This window comes from Onychomys torridus, chromosome 1 (genome assembly GCF_903995425.1).
Source record: "Onychomys torridus chromosome 1, mOncTor1.1, whole genome shotgun sequence".
Lineage (NCBI taxonomy): Eukaryota > Metazoa > Chordata > Mammalia > Rodentia > Cricetidae > Onychomys > Onychomys torridus.
The window spans coordinates 119,050,181-119,073,549 of NC_050443.1; the positions used below are offsets into that span (position 1 = coordinate 119,050,181).

A 23,369-nucleotide genomic window follows, 5' to 3' on the forward strand; every position below is an offset into this window, starting at 1 on the left:
AGGGAGGTGGAACTGTGCTGTGCGGGGGGGAGGGTGGGGGGAGTGGTGCCCCAGGCCCGCCCCCTTCCTTCAGCCTCCCCTGTGCCCACTCCCGGGTGACTCGGTAACCTGTCGCTCAGGTTCCTCCTCTCACAGCCCCGCCCCGGCCTATCCGGCCCAGCAGAGGTCCCGCCTGTCGGGGAGAGGGAGCTCCACTGCCGCTGAGGCTGTGACAGACGGACGGCCGGGCGGACAAACTGACCTAGGAGACTAGCCGAGCGCAGGCGCTGGCTGCCGGAGTATACAGGTGAGCGCTTCAGCCAGGGAGTTTGCCAAGCTGAGTCTCAGTTTCCCAGAGTGGTCATGGGAAGTGGATCTCTGGCCCGAGACCCTGGGTCTGGCGTTGGGTTTGGAGGGCAACCCAGCTGAGGACACCTGAGTGTGAGGTTTGGGATGATCTGGATCGCAGGACTCTGGGGACAGCTAAGACTGGGTATGGGGGCTGCGGGTGGGGCATAGGAACTTGGGAGAGAGGCTGGGCCTGAGCCTCCCTTGGACTTTTAGCCCAAGAACCGCTTGGCTGAGGCCCGGTCCGTCCAGCGGGCGGCGGCCAGTGTTCAATGATATTTTTAAGCCAGTGGTGTGTGACTCACTCGCCCTGGTCCCGGCCCCCTCCCAGCCCTGGGGCGGATGAGGGGAACCTGGCAGTTGACAAGAGAGGTGGTGAGGAAGAGAGGCCCTTCATTCCATCTAGCAGGCTGGTCCTCCTTCAGGGTCTGACTCTGGAGTGTGTATACCACCCAGTGCCTGAAGGTTGGCTTTTCCTGCCTGTCTTAGCCCCAAAAAAACCCAGAGCCAGGAAAACATCAGGCTGGGTCAGTCTCCAGGTCAAAGTTGGGGTGTGGAGTCTCGAGGGTAGCGGGGAGAAGCTGGAAGTAGAACCTATGGTGGAGGGAGATCAGCTAGTGGGAAGGCCTATGGACATCCGCAGCTTGGCTGCCCAAGGTCTCTGGGATTGACAAGTCTGTGCTCCTACATGAAGGTATCCCCGGAGGCAGTGAAGGGGAAGGCATGTCCACAGATCATCTCTGCTGTCTCCCTGTGTAGCCTTCCTTGGCTGTGGAGGGAGGCAGAGCACTGCTGGGGCCCCTCCCACCCTAGACTGTGGTCTTACTTGTCCACAGACCTCTGCTAGACCTGTCTGTTAACAGGGACTGGCTGACCCATCACTCCCACCCAGCGGCCTGGGTCTCTTCAAGTGCACTCATCCCCTCCCACCAATAGCTTTCCAGTTGATCTCAGCCTCATATTGCCCCCCGCCATGATTCCTGAACTTTGTTCCCAGAGTAGGACCCAGCCAGGACCCAAGGGACTCCCCCATCCCATTCCAGCGCCACACCCAGCTCCCACGAGGACAGTCAAGAGCCCAGGTGACTAAACTGACCCCTCCCCAAGGTCACTCAGCATGTAGAGCTGGAATTTGAACTTGGAGCCAGTTCTTCCGCCCTCTTTGCCCTGCCAGGGCCTCCTCCCCTTCCACTGCAGAACCTACCAAACACTCCAGCATGCTGGGCCTCCCTTCAACCCGGAAAATGGCTACAGTAAATCCGTAAAACACCTACTGGACCTGGGTGTTCCGTCTTCACGAGCAGTGGATTATGTAGATTCCCCCACCCCCACCCCTTCAGCTGTAGACACCTCCTGGGAGTGAGCCTTTTGCAGGCTAGAGGTAGCCCAGTGTCATCCCTCCTACCTAGGCCTAAGGTCCTGGCCTAGATTCCCCTGAGGGCAGGGCTGCATGTCCAAGCCTGTTCAGAGTCTGTGTGCCTTCAGGTCTGGGTCTCCAGCAGTTTGTTTTGCCCTGGTGTGTGTATTCCTGGCCCCACGTGCTTGGTGCCCTTGGCTGAGCTAGCCAGGAATCCCATTAAGCAAACACTAGGACTCACCTACTGAGGTCATGAGCATTCCGGACATTCTCCATGGATAGGTGGACCTAGAAATCTGGCCCAGCCTCTTCTCACAAGCCAGGACCTGGGGTGTGGGTAGGAGTGCAGAAGGAGAGCTGGTCAGGGTAATAGCTAAGGCCTACAGTCCTCACCGCCTGGGAGCCCACCCCTCAAGACCTGGTCAAACCAGAAAGTACTAGAATACTACAGGCCTGCACCTGAGCCTTCATACCAGCATCCTGGCTGGTGGCCTTACCCTAGCATACTCAAATGCTAAAGCTAAAAGAGATGGTGGCTTTGCTGATAACATCAGACAGAGGTAGACTGTATGTGGACCCAAGAGCTCAGGGGAGAGCTGGCCATAGAGCCCCAGAAGGTCAGCCAGAAATGCTGTCTACCTGTCTCTCCAGGGCCATGAAGGCAGCCTATCACTGAAGGTTTCTCCAGCTCTCATTTGTTATCAGGCTGGCCCAGGCCACCAGCTTCTGTTATGTTCAGAGAAGGGTCCAGGTCTAGGATATAAGGAAAGTTTGCTCACACTGATGGCCATGCCTCAGTTTCCCCAAAATGTAGTTCGGAGAGGTCAGGGCTGAGAAGTCTATTCATGGAGGGGCCTTGCGTGTGGTCACCTGGGTTTGTACTGAGGAGGCCAACAACCCCAAAACTTCTGCCCTACAACCACCCTCTCCAGGGTCACCCAAGATCCTTGCTGGATCTGGAGGAGTTGTCTCCTGCGGGCATGTCCACATGTATATGTAGGGGTCTCGGAGTGAAGCCTGGGGTAGGGAAGGAGTAGTGGGGTCCCTCTATCCTTGGTGCCCTCCTGGGTCTCCAGCCTTACCCTCCCCTGCTATCCTCTCTCACTTCCTCGGGGTGTTTGTTTGTTTTTTCAGGACAGGGTTTCTCCATGTAGTTTGGGAGCCTGTCCTGGATCTCTGCTCTGTAGTCCAGGCTGGCCTCCAACTCACAGAGGTCCACTTGGCTCTGCCTCCCTAGTGCTGGGATTAAAGGCGTGCGTGATCGTTACACACATCACGCATCGTCAAAAAACCTCATGGTTTTTGAAGGAGCTGTCCTCTCTCCTCAGAGTACTCTTCTGCCAGCCTCTCCTTCAAAGCCTCCCTGACAGCTTCTAGGAGCATCCCTGCAGAGAATCAAAGGTCTGAGGCCACCAGCAACAGCATGGGTCTGGAGGACTCTGCTTCCTGAGGATCCCCTGAGGAGTCTAGCCAGTTCTAGTTTCTGGACCAGGAATAAGAGAGGAGACCCAGGCATAGCCTGGCCCAGAGAAAGTGTCACCTGGGTTCCTCTGTCCTTAGGTGGAAGCCAGGAACTGGGCCCTAGACTCCAGCCAGACTGAGGTCTGCCTGCCTTGACACTGGCCACCATGAGCCAGTCAGGGTCCATGAGCTGCTGCCCAGGAGCTGCCAAGTAAGTGTTGTCCTACCTCCCCTCAAGTACCCTGGTGTGTGTGTGTGTGTCTGTGTGTGTGTCTGTGCCCCGTGAGCCCTGCCCTCACCTGCCTCTCCCCCTCCAGCGGCAGCCTGGGCCGGTCTGATGGTATGCCCAAGATGAGCGCAAAGGACTTGTTTGGTGAGTGAAGTTTAAGGATAGTATGGACTTAAGGAAGATGAATATGACCATGGTGATTCATCCCTGCGTGCCCCAAGGCTGAGCTCTAGCCTGGGGCAGTTCAAAGTGCCCAAAGGAGGCCTTTGAACCCTAATCCACTGAGAACTTTGGATGTCTATCTGCAAAACTCCCTGGCCACTGAACACACTCTGCTATGCTGTAAGGGGAGAGGCCTTTACGAATAATTCAAGGAGCATTAATATTGATTCCACTGTGCAGCCCTGCAACCCGATCGAGTAGGTGGGGTCAGATGGGACCCAGCTGCCAGGTATCTGCTCCAGGGGACCAGGCTCCGTCTGCCCAGCCATGCCCCTCATTTGTGCATCTGGATGCTGGATGCTAGAAGCTGGAGGCCTGGAAAGCAAGAGCTCCAGAGAGTGGGCAGTATTCCGATGGTAGCTTGTAGGATAGGGAAGCTCTGGCCTGGACTCCTTCCCTCGGGAAGTGGACAGCCTCCATTACATAAGGCTGAGTTTCCTGCCCCCACCCAAACAAACCCTCAGTGAGAGGCTGCCCCCCCCCCACATACACACACTCTGAATAGTCTCTGTCTTCTGAAGCCTCGGGTCCCCAGGGGACCTGTCATGGGGCCAAGCCAGAGGGCCTCTTGTGGATCCCCTTGTCCCCACAGGAGCCTCAGTGCTACTTTTCAGCCTGCATCCTCCCTAATGGCTGTGAGGGGTTCAGAGAGCAGCACCCTCATCTCAGTTCTCCTCTGTGGCTCCTGGGGGTCAAGTCCACTAGACTGGACCCTACTCTTTGGGGTACATGACATCTGTCTCTCCATCCAGAGCAGAGGAAGAAGTACTCCAACTCCAACGTCATCATGCATGAGACATCGCAATACCATGTACAGGTGAGGATCAGGAAACTCCCCCTCTTCCCTTTGTTCCTGGGACAGGTAGAGAAACAGGCTCAGGAGAAGTGGGAAGGGAGAGCCAAGGACTGCTTTCCTTAAGGCTGAGGGAGTTCATAGTAGAGCCTGCTCTGGAAGTTGGTGACCGTGGCCCACACCACCCATGTCACTGTGTAGCTCAGAAAAGACCGTGGAAGGAAGTTGTCATCTTGGCCCCAAAACAAGGAACTGCACTGGGAGGGACATGTTAGAACAAAGACACCCTTTATTGAGTGCTACAGGGCGTCTGGATGGTACTGCTGAGTCCAGACATAACCTGTGCCCTTTGACCAGCTGCCAGCTTGAGAGGCCCTTCTCCTCATCACTTTTAATTTAATTTGCCCCAAGAATTCAAGAACTGTCTTTTAAAATGTCCTTCCCGGGCCTGGGAATGGGCTGGGTTCCTAGCCATAGCCTGAGCTTGTAGAATAATGAAGAATGACAGAAGAAAGAAGGGGAGCCCTGGAGTGGGTCCCCTGTATTGCTGGCTCTTCTATCTCCTCACCCCACATAAGACCCATACCCCAGTGTGAGGCAGGTCGCTGTCCTCAGGACCTCCTTGTCTGTAGAATGGACCACAAGAGCCATCAAGAATCCCCATAGCTCCTCAGTCCTGCTCATCACCCACCTAGGCCAATGGGCTGTGACATGGTGAGCAAAGCAACTCAGTGTCCCAGGACAGGACATGGAGGCATGCACCTCTGGCCTCTTCTTCTGCAGACAGGGTGTTCCTTTCTCAGAAGTGGAACTTTGTCCTCCTTGGTGAGGAACTACCTGGAGCATCCAGCCTGGCTCCTGGACTTCGGTCCATACTGCTTAACTCTGCCCAGCTGTTGTGGGGACCTTTCCTGCCTACTCAGAGGCCAGTGGAGCAGGGGTGTCATTAATGTTTTTCTGCCACTCTGGTGGCTGAAAAACAATAGGGGGGCACTGAAGTTGTGCTTGCTTCTTTTGACTTTTTATACAATAAATTAATGAGGGATACAGTTCTGTCACCGTCACAGTGGGACATAGAACAGTCCCACCACCCCTAGACTTCTCTACACCTCCTCGTGTTCAATGCCACTCAACTCTAATCCCTAGCAATGCTGACCCATCTTGCATCCCCACCACTTGTCTTTTTGAGACTATTGTCCTAAAAGGGAGATGCTGTAGTTCACAACCACCTTTGTTTATCGCTTCATGAACTTATTTCAAGAAAACCATGTACAGAGTGTGAGAAGACTTTCCAATCATCTCTCCCACAGCCTAATCCAGGCTTTCCCCTACCACTGCCCTGCTTCAGGAATACAGGGGCGCCCTGGCTTTATAGAAATATTTGTGCATATGGTTAGACATGTAGATTAGAAATAGCTTCCTTTATGCTGGGCAGAGGCAGAGGCAGAGGCAGAGGCAGAGGCAGAGGCAGTCAGATTTCTGTGAGTTCAAGACCAGTCTGATCTACACAGAGAGTTCCAGGACTGCCAGCTGTCATAGAGAGACCTTGTCTTTTTTGTTTTGTTTTGTTTATGTTTTTTTGTTTTTCAAGACAGGGTTTCTCTATGTAGTTTTGCGCCTTCCCTGGAACTCACTCTGTAGACCAGGCTGGCCACACACACACACACACACACACACACACACACACACACACACACCTTTTCTTAAAAAAAATCTTCAGGATTGGAGATTTAGCTCAGTGGTAGAGAGCATTTGCCTAGCAAGCGCAAGGCCCTGGGTTCAGTCCTCAGCTATGGAAAAAAAAATCTTCCTCCACTTAGGTAATTTGTTAACTAAAGTGTGTCATTGTCTTTTGGTGAGCAGACATATTTGATTTTGGAGACATCTAGTTATATGCCCATTTTTCTGGTTATTTATTAATCTCCAAAGAGTTGTTGTCTAACAATGAAGAATTCTTCCTGTGTTTTCATGGTAGAGTTGTCTTTTGCATCTAGGCTCATGATTAGCTTTATTTTATTTTATTTTTTGAGACCCTGTCTCTAAGTAAATAAGCACATTGCTAGCATTTGATTAGTATTGAGTGAAATCTATTATCAGTTAAGGAGAACTGGCATCTTAACAATATTTTGTGTTCCCATCCACAGATATGGGATGCTTCTTCGTTTATTTGTTTGTTTGTTTGTTTGTTTGTTTGTTTGTTTCAAGATAGGGTTTCTCTTTGTAGCTTTGCACCTTTTCCTGGAACTCACTCTGTAGCCCAGGTTGGCCTCGAACTCACAGAGATCCACCTAGCTCTGCCTCGCAAGTGCTGGGATTAAAGGCGTGCACCATCACCGCCCGGCTTGTTTCTCCATTTACTAAGGTACCTTTAATTTTTTTCATTTTTCAAGACAAGGTTTCTCTGTGTAACAGCCCTGGCTGTCCTGAAACTTGCTTGTAGACCAGGCTGGCCTCAAACTCAGAGATCTGCCTGCCTGGGAAGATTTCTTTAGTTTTTTTTTTAACAACGGTTTCTGGCTTTTATTGTGGGGGTCATATTTATTTTTAAATTCATTAGTTTACAAATGGTGTTCTGAGAGGGTTCCTAGTGTACTGGTTATTACATCATGTTTATCACATAAATCATCATGTCAGGTTTTATTGTTGTTTGGTTTTGGTTTTGGACAAGGTTTCACACTCTAGCCCTGATTGATCTGGAGCTTGCTGTTTAGACCAGGGTGGTTTTGATAGAGATCCACCTTCCCCTGATCTCCTTGTGCTGGGATTGAAGGCATGTACCACCACATCTGGCACAAATGGTATTGGTTTTGTTTTGTTATGTTACTTTTGTTGTTGTTGTTGTTGTTTTAATTTTTTAGATTTATTTTATAGTATTTTGCCTGTATGTATGTATGTGTAGCACATGTATGTCTGCTCCCATTGGAGGGCATCAAATTCCCTGGGACTATAGTTTCAGACAGTTGTGAGCTACCATGTGTGTGCTGGGAACTGAACCAGGGTCCTCTGCAAGAACAAAAGGTACTCTCAACAACTGAGCTATATCTCCAGCCCCTTTTATTTTATTATTTATTGTTTTGGTTTTTCAAGACAAGCTTTCTCTGTATAGTCCTGGCTATCCTGGAACTCATTCTGTAGACCAGGTTGGCCTCCAACTCCACAGAGATCTGCCTATCTCTGCCTCCCAAGCCCTGGGATTAAAGGCATGCACCACTACCACCTGGCTTATTTTTTGAAATCATAATTACATCATTTCCCCTTCCCTTTGCTTCCTCGAAATCCTTCCATTTACCCATTCTAGCTCTCTTTTAAATCCAGGGCCACTTTTTTCATTAATTGTTGTTACATATACACATATACATGTATATACATATATATTCCTAAATACACAACCTGCTCAGTCTGTACAATCTTACTTGTACATATGTTTTCAGGGCTGACCATTTGGTGCTGGATAACCAGTTAGTGTGCTCCTCCCTGAGGAAGACTGTTACCCCTGCTCTCAGCATTCCTGGGGTGGCCTGTAGTTCTTGGTGAGGGATTGAGGTGCAGACCTGGGGGTCCCCCATCCTCTTCGGCATGTACACTGGTGTTGTCCTTGTTACGTTCATGTTTGGGCAGACTTTCTGAGTGTAGCTTCTGACGTTACTAGGAGACAGTCTCACAGCAAACTCCCTGGTCCTCTGCTCTTACAATCTGTCTCCCCCTCTTCTGCATTGTCCCCTGAGCTTTAGGTGTGGGTATGGTCTTCTTGTAGATTTGTCCTTGGGACTGGGCGCCACAGCTCTGTGTTTTGATTGGTTGTGGTTTTCTGTAATGGTCTTCTTTTGTTACAGAGAGAACTTTCCTTATAGAAGGGTGAGGACTACACTTATCTGTGGGTACAAGGACAAATATTTAGAATGTAGTTAGGGATTATGCTGATGTAATAAAGTGGCCGTTGTAGTTTCTCCTCCAAGATCCACAATTTTACTAGTCCTGGGTAGATGGCCAGGTTTTCATTACCAGGCATGACTTCTCTTAATAGGATCTTAAGCCCAGTAGAAAGCTGTGGGGACCACCAATGGACCTGCACCACAGTGTTGTTTTTCTGCCTTCCAGCTACTTGCTGTGTAAGGAGGCAGAGGCAGGTGGATCCCTGAGTTTGAGGCCAGCCTGGTCTACAGAGTGGGTTCCAGGACAGCCAAGTCTATGTACAGAGAAACCCATCTCATAAATAAATAAATAAATAAATAAATAAATAAATAAATAAATAAATAGAAAATAAATAAATATATAGATGAATGAATGAATGAATAAATAAATAAGCAAACAGCTGGGCATGGTTGCACACTCCTTTGTTTTCAATACTTGGGAGGCAGAGGTAGAAGGATCTCAGAGAGTTCAAAGCCAGCCAGACCCATATAATGAGTTCCAGGACAGCCAGGGCTATTTAGAGAAACCCTGTCCTTAACAAAAAAGAAGACGCAAACAAAATGTATTAGCATACCGAATATGGTGGTACAGCCTATAATCTTTTAGCACTTAGCAGGTGGAAAGAGGAAGATTAGGAGTTCAAGGCCAGCTAATTGTACTTCCAGCCTCCACTGGCACCTGCACTCATGTGCACATATCCACACACAAATGCACACACCTACACATAATTAAAAATAATTTTTAAAAATCTTTAAAAACGGTTTGGGGCTGGAGTGATGTCTCAGTGGCTAAAAGCACTTACCATTCTTGTAGTGGACCTGGGTTCAGTTCTCAGTGCCCACACAGCAGCTCACAGGCACTAGCAACTTCAGCGCCAAGGGACCTAGTGCCCTCTTCTGGCCTCCATGGGCTGCTGCATGCACATGGCACATAGGAAGGGCAAACACACACATGCACGGACAATACATAAACAAACAAATGGATGGATGGATGGATGGATGGATGGATGGATGGATGGATGGACTAGCTAATTAATTAATTTAAAAATTAAATTTTGGGGTTGGGGATTTAGCTCAGTGGTAGAGCGCTTGCCTAGCAGGCACAAGGCCCTGGGTTCAATCCTCAGCTCTGGGGAAAAAAAAATTTAAGTTTTTTTTTTTCAGTAGGCTCAGGCTTTCCTGGACCTTGCTATGTAGTCAAGACTGGCCCTGAACTCAGAGATCCACCTGCCTCTGCCTTCTGAGTACTGGGATTAAAAGAGTACACCACCAAGCCCAGCCCTGAAATAAATAATTTTTAATGGAACTGAGGATTTGGTTAAGTGGTAGAGCATACATGAGGCCCTGGATTTAATACTTGATACTGCAGAAACAGTAAAAATTTCATTGAAGACTTTAAAATTTTTTATTATTTATGTGTAAATAGATTTTTCTTTGGACTGCCAGCTCACAAAAAAAGAAGAAAAAAAACCCACGAAGACTTATTATGAAAGCTCAACCTTTGCTCAAGCTTGTTCCTAACTAGTTTTTTGTTTGTTTATTTTGCTTTTTGTTTTTTGTTTTTTTTTTGTTTTTCGAGACAGGGTTTCTCTGTGTAGCTTTGTGCTTTTCCTGGAGCTCACTTGGTAGCCCAGGCTGGCCTGGAACTCACAGAGATCTGCTTGGCTCTGCCTCCCGAGTGCTGGGATTAAAGACACCGTCCAGCTTGTTTTGGTCTTTTTGAGACAGAGTTTCTCTGTGTAGCCTTGATTGTTCTGAAACTGTAGACCAGATCTCAAGAGATCCACCTGCCTAGGCCTCCTGAATTCTGGGATCAAAGGCATGCACCACCGCACCTGGCCTTCAGGATTTTCTTTTTATACAAGTTTCATTCTCATGTCTGTATGATTTGTAATGATGTCTCTTCTTTTCCTTTGGTTTTTGAAAATCATCAGGGTATTTTTATTAGTTCATTTGGTTTTTCGTTGGTTTTCTTTCTGTTTTTTTTTTTTTTAATTATTATTGTAGTTGTTTCTTTTTCTTTTTTGTGTGTGAGTGTGTGTGTGTGTGTGTGTGTGTGTGTGTGTGTGTGTGTGTGTGTGTGTTTGTGTGTGTGTTTATGTGTGTGTGTGTAGTAAGGTCTTTCAAATTAGCCCTAGCTAGCCTAGGACTTGCTACGTAGATCATGCTGGCTTTGAATTTGCAGTGACCTGCCTGCTTCCACCTGCCTCTGCTTCCCAGAGTGTTGTGATAACAGGTATGCACCATCACCACGTCCTGCTTGAATGTCAGTGTTGCCTCTAATTACCCTTGCTGAGGGCCTAACTTTGGACTTCATTAAATTTTCGACTTAACTTTCTGGTTGACTGTTTACTAGTTTGTGGATTGCTGTCCTTAATTTCCTTCCTTCTATATACTTTGGGTCTTGTTTTATTGTGTTTTGCTACCTTTGTTTAGTTTCAGGGCTAGTGATAGAAACCAGGGCCTTGTACATGCCAGACAAGATTCTACCACTGAACCACACACCCAGCAGGTTTTTCTAGCTTATTAAGGTAAAAGCTTAGATAATTGATCTTAAATGCTTAAAAAAAAAAAAAAACTAGTATATTCATTGAATGCTAAAAGTTTTGCTGAAACATTAGTTTATCTCACAGATTGTGATATGTAAGTACATTGTGACTTGTGGCTTCATTTTTTATTTTGTTTGTTTTTCTTTTTTCTTCCTTTTTTTCTTCTTGGTTTTTTGAGAGAGGACTTCTCTGCATAGCTTCGGAACCTTTCCTGGGCTGGCCTCGAACTCACAGAGATCCACCTGTCTCTGCCTCCTGAGTGCTGGGATTAAAGGTGTGTAACACCACCACTTGGCTTTTTTTTTATTTTTTTTTTTTCTTTTTAAGACAAGGTTATACTATGTATCCCTGGCTGACCTACAACTCAGAGACCAGGCTGGCCTGGAATTCATAGAGAGCCACCTCCCTCTGTCTTCTAAGTACTGGGACTAAAGGCATGAGCCACTGACATGTGCCTGGTTGTGACTTCATTTTTGACCCATAAGTTATTACTAATGTCAGTCATGCATTCATTCATTCATATGTTTTTGAGGCAGGGTTTCACTCTGCAGCCCAAACTGGCCTGGAACTCCTGATCCCACTGCTCCCAAGCATGAGGATTACTAGCATCTATCCCCACGGCCAGCTTAGTTTTAATTTATTTGATTGTTTTTGAGACAGGGCCCCAGAGCTCCCAGACCAGTTAGCCTGGAACACTACATAGATAAAGAGGACCTTGAACCCCTGGCTCTCCTGTCTTGTACCTTCCAAGTGTTGAGATTGCAGCTTTGCCCCACCATGCCCTGCTGAAGTTTTTAGTACTGATTTCTGCTCTCATTCCCCTGAGGTCACCGAACTCTGAGTCAGTCTTCTGGCGTTTCCTGAGTCTTGCTTCATTACCTAGCAGCATGATTTCGTTTGGTTAGTTGTGTGGCTGGATTTGGTTTCTGTGTTTACTCTGCCTCACAGAAATGGAAGACTTGTCTCCTATCCCGATGTCTGCTCATTGCTGAACCTGTCCGCAGCCACCAGCCTGTACTAAACCTTGCGTCTGGGCAGGTTACCTGCAATAGATTTGGGAGGGGAAGATGCAAATAGATGCTTCTCAAGATGCCACCAATTTGTCAGTAGAGAGGCTTGGCAGGATGAGAGCAGCTGCTTCTCTGGGTCTAAACACACAAGTGTAGCTCCCAGGGACTTTCAGCACTGGCCCGTCCGTTAGGACAGGTGAAAAAGTCAATGGCCATCTCATTCCTGAAATGATAGTCTCATTATAATAAAGAGTGCCAATTTGCAATTTTTAAAAAAAATTTAGTTAGACTTTATCTAGTTCACTTTGTCAAAAAGTTAAATTGGGTTGGGGTGTGGTGGTACATGTCTTTAATCTCAGCACTTGGGAGGCAGAGAGAGGCTTTTAATTTACATCAGGGACTGGAGAGATGGCTCAGACCATAGGACCTGGGTTTGATTCCTAGCATTCACATGGTGGTTTGCAACTATCACTAACTAGTTCCAGGGGATCTGATGCCTGCTTCTGAAACCCATGGGCAGCAGACACTGGTGCACATTCACACATGCAGGCAAACACATATATACTACATATGTGTGCATATATATATATATTATATATATATATATAGTGTTGTGTCACATGTCTAACACTGTGTGTGTATATGTGTGTATATGTATACATATACATATACACACACATTGTGTGTGTGTGTGTGTGTGTATGTGTTATGTCTCATGCCTGTAATGCCAGAAGCACTTAGAAGATAGAGATAGCTGGGCGGTGGTGGCGCACGCCTGTAATCCCAGCACTCGGGAGGCAGAGGCAGGTGGATCTCTGTGAGTTCAAGGCCAGCCTGGTCTACAAAGTGAGTTTCAGGAAAGGCTCCAAAGCTACACAGAGAAACCCTGTGGGGGGGGGGCACAAAGAGGATCTCGCCACAAATTCAAAGCCAGCCTGGACTACATAGCCCCACCCTGTCAAAACAAACAAACAAAAAGAGATTATTCCTCCTTTAGAACTAGGATTTTTTTTCCTCATTTTCCCTTAATAAAGCTCCATTCATTCTGATGAAACAAATAAAAAATAAGTCCTGGCACAGTGGCGCACACCTTTAACCCCAGAGCTCCATTCGCAGAAGCAGGCAGATCTCTGTGAGTTCAAGGCCAGCCTGATCTATATAATGAATTCCAGGAAAGTCAGAGCTACATAGTAAGATCCCATCTCCAAAACCAAATAAAATAAAATAGCTGGATGAGGTGGCACACACCTTTCATTCCAGCACTTGGAAGGCAGAGGCAGGTGGATCTCTGTGAGTTCCGGGCTAGCCAGGGCAAAAATGAGACCCTGTCTCAAAATAAGCAAATAAAAAAAAAAATTAATAAAATGCCATTTATAACACAGTGTGGTGGCACACACCTGTAATCTCAGCTTGAGTCGGTGTCTCAAAAACCTATAACAAAACCAAAAAGCTGTTTATTTCCGTTACTTTGTGCTCCTGTCCTCCCTCTGTTTTTGGTTGGGTGTTATCTTTTCTTTTTTTTAGGTTTGTTTTTTTCTGGGGGTGGGGGAATAGGGTTTCTCTGTGTAGTCCTGCCTGTCCTAAAACTCGCTCTGTAGACCAGGCTGGCCTCAGACTCTCAGAGATCGGCCTGCCTCTGCCTCCCGAGTGCTGGGATTAAAGGCGTGCGCCATCGCTCTTTATGTATATAAACAAAACTAAGAAGGACAGGAGAGGGCTTTTACAGAGGACCCAAGTTTGGTTCCCAGCACCCACATCAGGCAGCTCACCACTACCTGTAACTCCAGCTCCAGGGGCTCTGACACCCTCTTCTGGTCTCCTCTGACACCAGGCACAACACACATGGTACACATACATACACACATGTAGACAAAACACTCATACATATAAAATAAAACTAAATTAAAGAAAATAAAAGGAAAACTAGCCAAAAGCAAGAAGAAATGGCACAGGCTTGTAATTCCAGCACTCGGGAAGCTGAGGCAAGAAAAAGGGAGTGAGGTTGTGAGTTTGAGGCCAGCCTGGTTTATAGAGCAAGTTCCAGGACAGGCACCAAACCTACACAGAGAAACCCTGCCTTGAAAAACCAAAATGGTGGAGCAGGGTGAGGAGAGGAGCTTGGAGTGTGGCTCAGTGTGTAAAGTACTTACCTAAGATGCACAAAGCCAGGCCGGTCAGCAATGGCACATGCCTTTAATCCCATCACTCAGGAGACAGAGCCAGGGGGGATCTCTGTGAGTTCCAGGCCAGCCTGGTCTACAGAGCAAGTTCCAGGACAGGCTCCAAAGCAACACAGAGAAACCCTGTCTCAAAAAAAACCAAAAAAAAAAAAAAAAAAAAAAAAAAAAAGAAAGAAAGAAAGAAAATAGCTGCACAAAGTCTTGGGTTTGATACTCAATACCCTGAATACCACAGATTTGTACAGATATGATGGCACAAACCTGCAATCATAGTGCTTAGGCAGGAGAATCAGGAGTTCAAGGTCATCCTCAGCTACATAGCAGAGTTTCAGTTTGAGATCAGCCTGGGATAAATGATACCCTGTCTCAAAAAGACAGAAGAAATAAAAACAAAAGCAATAGGGAAGGTGACATCTGTCACCTTTAGGCCGAAGCTCCTAAATGCCACTGTCCCTGCATCACCATGTCAGAAGTGAGATGTAAGAGTGGCACAAGGCTGTAACGGTCTGGTCACTTATTTGTTCCTTTGCTTTTTTCATGTACATTTTTTGAGGCAGGGTCTTACTGTGGGTGGCCTGAAACTTACTATGTAGACCAGGCTGGCCTCAACCTCACAGAGCTCTATCTACCTGCCTCTGCAGATGGGATTAAATCCTGAATGCTGGGATTGAAAGCATGTACCACCATATCCAGGCAGTCTGGAAAATGATTTAATTATTTTTTTCATATGCATGGGTGTTTTGCCTGCATGTATGTGTCTGTGCACCACATGTACGACTTGTATCTGTAGAGGTCAGAAGAGGGCATCAGAACCCCTGGAACTGGAGTTACAGAGGGTTGTGAGCAGCTATGTGGGAGCCAAGAACTGAACCCCAGTCTTCTGAAAGAGCAGCTACTGTTCTTAACCACTGAGCCGTCTCTCCTGCCCCAGTCTGAAAGTTTTTGAGGACTTTAGTCAGCAATCATGGCCCACAAAGACACACACCAGAGCAGAAGGGCAGTTCCTCCCACCCAAGGTATAGCTGTGACCCCCGCGGGGTCCCCAGCCATCTGAGGCCATCCCTTGGGCCCAGGATTTAAGAAGTAGAAAAGCTGTGCCCGGCACTGACCTCTGGCCCTTCCCTTAGCACCTGGCCACATTCATCATGGACAAGAGCGAGGCTATTGCCTCTGTGGATGATGCCATACGGAAGCTGGTGCAGCTGAGCTCCAAAGAAAAGGTCTGGGCCCAGGAAGTGCTGCTGCAGGTGAACGACAAGTCACTGCGACTGCTGGACGTGGAGTCACAGGTACTAGTTGGCAACAGCAGGCACAGGGAGTTGATGGACAGAGGCAGGGCCAGACATGGAGTTCACCCAGATGTGTGTGGCCATGCTTGTCTGTGGAAGGGAATGGGGCTGAGGGTGGGTAGGGAAAAATGGATCTAGATGAGAGTCTAGGCCACTTTTGGCAACCTAGGCTGGCTTAGATCTGCATCTGCTAGGTTGCTGAGCAACCAGGGCAACACTGTCTCTGCAAGCACCTGGCTGGCTGTACCAAGCCAGACCTGGCTGTGCCTCAGGGGCCTATGCTCTGGGGCATCCCCATTCGTGTCTGTCCCTGCCTATGGGCCAAGTGTGTGAGTTACATATGTGTTTCTATCTGTGGAGCATATTCCACACACCATGGCCAGAACTATCTGTCCACGGTTAGGGTACCAGTCCCTTTCTCGGCGGCATACAGTGTTATCTGTGCTCATGGTGGCAGCCTACAGCCATATCCAGGGCCTGTCGGGCATGGCTGGCCCATCATATACCCTCCCACAGGAGGAGCTGGAGAACTTCCCACTACCCACCGTGCAGCACAGCCAGACAGTGCTAAACCAGCTCCGCTACCCCTCCGTGTTGCTGCTGGTGTGCCAGGACACGGACCAGAGCAAGCCGGACATCCACTTCTTCCACTGTGATGAAGTGGAGGTAAGACAGGCAGCCAGGGGTGGGCAGGGTGCCAGGTGGCCAAGCTGGCTTGACACCTCTGTGTCCCCAGGCGGAGCTGGTGCAGGAGGACATTGAGAGTGCCCTGGCTGACCACCGAATGGGGAAGAAGATGCGGCCACAGACCCTGAAGTAGGGCCTTGCCCTGGGGGTGTGGAAAGTGAAGGATCTTGCCCTTTTGCTTGGGGCACAGTAGCCTGGGTAGTGAGGGCTGCAGGGTGGCCAGGCTGAGCTGTGCCTTTCTCTCTCCTTTAGAGGACACCAGGAGAAGATCCGTCAGCGGCAGTCTATCCTGCCTCCTCCTCAGAGCCCGGCACCCATTCCCTTCCAGAGACAGGCTGGAGATTCCCCTCAGGCCAAGAACCGTGTGGGTCTGCCATTGCCAGTGCCATTCAGTGAGCCAGGTAGGCTAAAGGGTGGGTGGGGACTCCTGGGGACTCCCCTTGGGGTTTTTGGAGAACCATTCAGCAGCTGCGCCATCCCCCCCACCAAACAGGTTATCGCCGGAGGGAATCCCAGGATGAGGAACCACGGGCCGTGCTGGCTCAGAGAATAGAAAAGGAAACGGTGGGTGCCCAGCTTTCCAAGACTCTTGGCCATCCTTACCCGCTTCCCGTTGGCACTGGGCCTGGCTTGTTCTGTTGCCAAAGTGACCCCACAGCAGGTGGGGATGACAATGGCTGACCCCTGGTCCCTCCTCTAACCTCAGCAAATCCTCAACTGTGCCCTGGATGACATTGAATGGTTTGTGGCCCGGCTACAGAAGGCAGCTGAGGCTTTCAAGCAATTGAACCAGCGGAAGAAGGGGAAGAAGAAGAGCAAGAAGGGACCAGCAGGTACTGACAGGAATAACAGGGAAGGGATGGACAACCCTGGGGCAAGACATGGCAAGCACACACGGAGCTGGAGGAAAGTCGAGTCTGGATGGGGACAGTATCCAACAACAGCCAGGCCCCATCAGCCACTCTGTGGGGTCCAAGGCTCACAGCCTTCCACCTTTTGCCAGAGGGTGTCCTCACGCTTCGAGCCCGGCCCCCATCAGAAGGAGAGTTTGTGGACTGTTTCCAGAAAACCAAGCTAGCCATCAACTTGCTGGTGAGTCAGCCCCGCCCTGTGCTGGTAGTGAGGGTGGGGTGTCCCACAGGCTCACACACGCACATGCCATCTGTCACCTGCTTGTTCTTCCCACCCCCAGGCAAAGCTGCAAAAGCATATCCAAAACCCCAGCGCAGCTGAGTTGGTGCACTTCCTCTTTGGGCCTCTGGATCTGGTGACTAGGGCTGGGACAGGGTGGGATCAGGGATGACAGAATGACACACCGTGGGTTTGGGGTGGAGGGAGCAAGTACCCACCTTAGCATATTCAGGCTGTGTCTAGGTTTCCAGGAGGCCACAGTCCCTCCCTGAGGGCCATCCTGCAGAGCTGTGGTGGGTGGGTGATAGGCTGCTGGGTCTGGAGGGTTTGGTGGGCTGGGCCCTCACTAAAACTCACTCTGTGTCCAGATTGTCAACACCTGTGGCGGCCCAGACATTGCACGTTCTGTCTCCAGCCCTCTGCTGTCCACTGAAGCTGTGAGCTTCCTGCGTGGCCACCTGGTCCCCAAAGAGATGACACTGTGGGAATCGCTGGGGGAGACCTGGATGAGGCCTCGGTATGGAGAAGGGACAAGCTACGAACTAAGATGGAGGTCCCTGGTGGGTTGGTCCCAGCAGGGTATGTGACTGACTTTCTGGACTACCAACCACAGCTCTGAGTGGCCCCGGGAGCCACAGGTACCACTTTATGTACCCAAGTTCCACAGCGGCTGGGAACCACCCCTGGACGTCCTACAGGAGGCTCCCTGGGAAGTGGAGGGACTAGCATCTGTGCCCAGTGACCAGGTCAGAACTCCAGCCCAGCCCCACCCCGCCTATGGCCACCCCTCCCCAGAGCTCACCTCCTCAGCCTACCTGGGCCATCACCCTGAAGGCCCCAAAGCAACTTGTACAGCCTACCTCAACCCCTGCAATGTCAGGCCACCTGGGCTCACCTGGGTATTTGACCCTTTGTCCTCAATGGTGTTAGGTCACAGCTAGGTCATAACACATTCATCAAGCTCCTCCCCTGTGTCCCTTGTCCTGAGACTCATCATGGTCCCTCTAGTCCAGCTTGTACCCCACATCAAGCCCAGGCTCCCTGCTTTCTCCACAGCTGACCCCTTCGAGGCAACTGTCTGTACGACACTCACCGAAGCACAGCCTCTCTTCTGAGATCCCGGTCCCAGAAGACATTGCGCCGCCAGGCAGCTCCCCACATACTAACAGGTAAAAGCCCCCAGAGTGAGAGCCACATGCGGTGGCAAGTGGCAAGTATGCTTGCCACCCACGTGGCAAATTCCTTGTTCTGGTGTAAAATACTTTCCAAATGGGAATCCAATTTTATTCTGTTTTATATAATTATTACTGAAAATAATTCTTTCATATAATATAATCTGACCATGGTTTCTTCTCCTCTAACTCCTCTCAGATCCTCCCCACACACCCAAATCCACACCCTTTATTTCTCTCTCTCTCACAACAACAACACAAACAAGCCAGAACAAGACAAAACAAACAAACAAGCAGAAGAAAAGAGAGCCAAAGAAGCAGCATAAGAAGAAATGTACAGACACAGGAGCACGCGCGCGCAAGCGCGCGCGCACACACACACACACACACACACACACACACACACACACACAGAAATCCCATCAAAACACAAAATCGGAGCCGGGCAGTGGTGGCACACGCCTGTAATCCCAGCACTCGGGAGGCAGAGGCAGATGGATCTCTGTGAGTTCCAGGCCAGACTGGGCTACAAAGTGAGTTCCAGGAAAGGCGCAAAGCTACACAGAGAAACCCTGCCTCGAAAAAACAAAAACAAAACAACAAAAAACCCGACAAAATCAGAAATTTCTATAAAACATAAGCAAAAGGCCAGGGCATAATGGTGCACACCTTTAATCCCAGCACTTACAGAAGATCTCTATGAGTCCCAGGCAGCCAATGGCTGAATAGTGAGACCCTGTCTCAAAAAATCAATTAATTAAAATCAAGGTTAGAAACTTACTGAACTAAAAAAGAAAAAGAAAGAAACAGATGTACTGAACAGCAGCAGCTCCAGCAAGCGCTGCCCACTGTGGTGCTGCTGGGACACAGAGTGAGGGCCCCAGGTTGTCCCCTCCCCTGCTGTGCATCCTATATCTCACAGTGAATAAAATACAAGCCCAAGTAATGGGGGTCCCCCTCCTGTCTCTCCCTCCTCTGCTTCTTACTCCTATCCAGGGTCTGCCTGGTGATCCCGGGGCTCCCTTTCAAGAGCCAGACCCAGAATTTCCAGCAAGCAAGCCCCTTTCCTTGGCCTTCTTTAGCTTGTTAGGCAGTATCCCCTAGGACCCCATGTAGGATCATTCTCAGCCTGTCAGTACACTGGGCACACACCTAAATCCTTCCTTCCAGTGCTCCTGAATAGGGCATTGCCCTATAGCAGGGCCACACTAACCAGGAATGTGACCTGGCTGGTGGGTAAACCAATTCACCCCTGCCCCAGGGATGCCGGAGGGCTACCAGAGGACATATAGTTTGCCTCTAAGGGACTATGACTCTGAAACTACCTTAACCTTGTGGTCAGCTGGGAAAGTGTGACCTTGTCACTCCCCAGGCACACCTCTGGCTCTAGTCCCTCTGAGGAGCAGGGCAAGAGATTCCCTGAGACAGTTTGGGCTGGGCCAGTCTCTTGGAGTCTGTTCTGCCCCCTCCTGCCTGCTGGGGTGTCACAGTTTCCATTCCCAGCTAATGAGCACAGCCTCTCTCCACTGCAACCTGGGCAGCAGAGCGAGAGGCAGCCGCAGCTGGGAAGCTGGAAGAGACCCCAGTCCAGCCCTGGGCCCTAACCTTTTCTGGTCCTGCAGGGGCTACCAGCCAACACCAACCATGGCCAAGTATGTGAAGATCCTCTATGACTTCACAGCACGCAACGCCAACGAGCTGTCCGTGCTCAAGGATGAGGTCCTAGAGGTGAGGACTTGGGCTATCCAGGGGAAGTGGGGCGGGCATACTCTGGAACCAGGTTGTATAATCCACCCATCTTCCCAGGGTTCTTGACCTGGGCCCACAGCGGTCTCTCTGGCCCCCCACTACAACCTGGCTGAGTCACTGAGCTACCTTCTGGTGTCTGGGGGATCACTGAAGGTCTACAATGGTGGGTGGCCTTTCAATAGAAACCAGCAGGGTCTTGTCACTCATGCCCACCCAAGAACACTACGGTAGACCAGCTTCTTTGTGCCAAACCTGAATCCAGGCCACCCACCGAGGGACAGAAAGTGGAGCAGGATGAGGGAAGCCCTACATTCAGAATCAGGTTAAAAGGCACCCTATCCCCAGGACTGGGGAGGCCAGGCAGGCATGGGGTAGCCCACTAGGCCAAGATGGTGCACAGAGGATGAAGAGCTGGGCTTGAGGAGACATCTGGAGGACTCTCTGCCCCTCTGTAAAGGGTCTGGCAAGTGGTCCCAGCCTCTGACTCTAGTATGTCTAGGGACCTGACACGGGTGTTGGTGAGTCTCACAGACACTCTGATGATACCGTGGCAGGTGCTGGAGGATGGCCGGCAGTGGTGGAAGCTGAGAAATCGCAGTGGCCAGGCTGGCTACGTGCCCTGCAACATCCTGGCTGAGGCTCGACAGGAAGATGTGGGTGCCCCCTTGGAACAGGTGATCGCCTGCCACGGCTCCATTCTGTCTCCAACACAGTCAGAGCCCCTAAGGTCAGGGGTGCAGCTGGTCTCAATGTGACGTTTGAACCTGAGCCCTGGAAACCTGCTGCCCCCAAGCTGGGCCCAGGGCTGGTGTGGGTTCCTGGGGTCTTACTCAAGGGAAGGAAGGGCTGGCCTACACACCTGGGGTCCTGGGTAAGCCTTAACAGTCCCTCACCTTACCCCTCACCTCTTCCCCACCCTTTGCAGTCTGGCCAGAAATACTGGGGTCCTGCCAGCCCCACCCACAAAGTGCCCCCAATTTTCGCAGGGAACAAAGAAGGTAAGTAGAACCATTTTGGGATCAGAAGTGTGTTGGGGGGAAGGTGAAGAACTGGAGGGGCTTAGAGCGTGTGCCCCACAGAGCTAATCCACCATATGGACGAGGTCAATGAGGAGCTCATGAAAAAGATCAGCCACATCAAGGCACAGCCGCAGCGCCACTTCCGCGTGGAGCGCAGCCAGCCCGTGCACCTGCCGCTTACCTTCCAGTCAGGTCCTGATGAAGTCCGAGCCTGGCTGGAAGCCAAGGCCTTCAGTGGCAGGTGAGCCTTGTGTACACAGCCCGAGGGGCAGGGCCAGGACACCTCCACGCCCTCAGCCCTGCCCTCATGCCCACCTGCCCCTAGGATCGTGGAGAACCTGGGAATCTTGACTGGGCCCCAGCTCTTCTCCCTCAACAAAGAGGAGCTGAAGAAGGTGTGCGGAGAAGAGGGCAGTCGCGTGTACAGCCAGCTCATGGTTCAGAAGGCCTTCCTAGAGGTGAGCGGCTCCTGCCTACTTCTGAGTTCCTTCGTTAGCACATGAACCTGCTCCTGGGGTCACTGGGAAAGCAGAAAACAGCACGGCCCTAACCTGTACATCCTATCCCCCCACCTCCCGGCTGAGGTCCAATCTTTCTTTCCTAAACACAGCAAAGTGGGTCGGAACTGGAGGTGCTTATGAACAAGATTCATCCCAAGAACCAGAGGAGGGCGGAGGACAGCTAGACCAACCAGCAAACTTCGCCAGAGGCAGAGGGGAAGCTGCATCTGTTGCAGGCCCAACCTAATGTATGATGGAGTATTATTTTTATATGTGTATTATTTTATACTGAGGACACAGATGGGCTGGGTGTAGCTGGGTCACCTGTCTCCAGGCAGGTTACTGTGCACAGGCCCAGCTACACCTGCGGGTGGCTCCTTTGCCACCCCAGCCCCAGCCCCAGCCTCAACCCATACTCTCCTCTCCAAACCAGCCTCAGCCAAACCTGTATCTGGCAGTGCCAGTCCCCGCCAAGGCCCCAGCACTCTGCAGGTGGGCAAGGCCTCCTTCCCTGGCCTTCCCCGTGCACACGGAGGCTCCTGTCCCTTATGACGCTGGGCCCCTACGCCACACAACTCCCTTGTGTTGCTTGCTTCTACATCCTCCTGCCCCTGCATCCACTGTGCACAAACTGCAGGATGGGCCTGACCTCCCAGCTGGCCGGCTTGATGACCTTGCCCACTCCCTTGCCCACGCTGCTAGCACCCCAAGAACAACCTGGTCAGGGGCTCCAGGACAGGAGGCCTTGGGTGCCCTGCTAGTATAGAGTATGTTGTATCCTTTACTCTTTCATGATCTAAGTAAGCATGGACTAGACATAGGTACTGACTTCAGATGTCCTATCCCACCTAAACAGCCCGGGACAACAGCTGTCTCTGCTGGCTATTTCCGCCAGCCTTCGTGCTGGTTTCCAGCACTGGCTGGAGACTCAGACCCAGAGATGAGAGTGGGGACTCCACAGCTATGTCAATAAACCAGTTGTCTCCTAGCAACTTACATGTCTGTCTCTTGGGGTAGCAGTGCTCTGACCTTAGTCCTCAAACTGACTCTTCTTACTCCGCTTTTTCTTCTGAGATAGTACATTGGCCTTGAACTCTGAGCCATCCTGCCACAGCCTCCTTGTGCTGGGAATTCCACGTGTGTTATCACCAAGCTTGGCTATGCCCCTGCAAAGAGCTGTCCAGCAGAGAGCAGCCCGTCCACAGGTGGTGCTGTGGTCATACCAGGGGACATCTCTCACCTCCACACCCATCCAAAATAGCCTTAGGGGTATTTCTGGGAGAGACTCCAGAGGGTGTCTAGATGGCCTAAAGCCTTCCAATCAGCTGGCTTTCAAGGAGCCCATTCTGAATAGAAGCAAAATCCAACAGATCCGGGAGCATGAGCCAGAGGGGAGGTAGAGGCACAGTTTAGAGATGAGGGAGATGTCAAAAGAGGGGCTGGGCCTGAAAGACCCCACTGACAAGTTATCAGGGGGCACTCAGGTAGCTGCTCTTTTAGGGCACCTGCCTAAGTGGCCAGAGACTCGCCTTTGGAGCAGGCCTTTGGTGCCATCTGCTGGCAGCTGTTTATGCACCTGGTATGGGGACTGTCTTGCATTCTAATAGTGCAGGTGAACCAAATCCAGGTGAGGGTCATCTGAGTCCTCAGTGTACTGGGCAGAGTGAGCTGCACACACTCTGTTCTTCAGCCAATCCACCACCCAGCCAGGCTTGGCCCCCAGGTCTCAGATGCTCCAGCCTCTCAGCTCAGACAAGTCCATGGCCCAGTCTTTCCAACAGTC

The 23,369-nt window shown here is 50.4% G+C and overlaps 1 protein-coding gene across 1 annotated transcript; it reads left to right on the top strand.

The window, feature by feature from the left end:
- Positions 1-68: 68 nt before the first annotated feature.
- Eps8l2 (EPS8 like 2) lies at positions 69-22,569 on the top strand. Its single transcript, XM_036197151.1, has 21 exons — positions 69-286; positions 3,245-3,356; positions 3,463-3,518; positions 4,349-4,413; positions 15,167-15,328; positions 15,845-15,994; positions 16,065-16,144; positions 16,268-16,416; positions 16,509-16,579; positions 16,722-16,848; positions 17,019-17,107; positions 17,208-17,282; positions 17,515-17,663; positions 17,760-17,892; positions 18,203-18,315; positions 19,941-20,046; positions 20,622-20,741; positions 20,993-21,065; positions 21,147-21,327; positions 21,412-21,544; positions 21,697-22,569. Exons 2-21 carry the CDS (start codon positions 3,313-3,315, stop codon positions 21,769-21,771), a joined length of 2,151 nt encoding a protein of 716 aa, XP_036053044.1. The 5' UTR covers positions 69-286; positions 3,245-3,312; the 3' UTR covers positions 21,772-22,569.
- Positions 22,570-23,369: the final 800 nt, after the last annotated feature.

Coding starts and splice junctions, on each gene's coding strand:
- Eps8l2 (XM_036197151.1), top strand. CDS start 3,313: ATGAGCCAGTCAGGGTCCATGAGCTGCTGCCCAGGAGCTGCCAA. Junction 3,519..4,348: donor GAGCGCAAAGGACTTGTTTG/GTGAGTGAAGTT, acceptor CTCTCCATCCAG/AGCAGAGGAAGAAGTACTCC. Junction 20,047..20,621: donor TCAAGGATGAGGTCCTAGAG/GTGAGGACTTGG, acceptor ATACCGTGGCAG/GTGCTGGAGGATGGCCGGCA.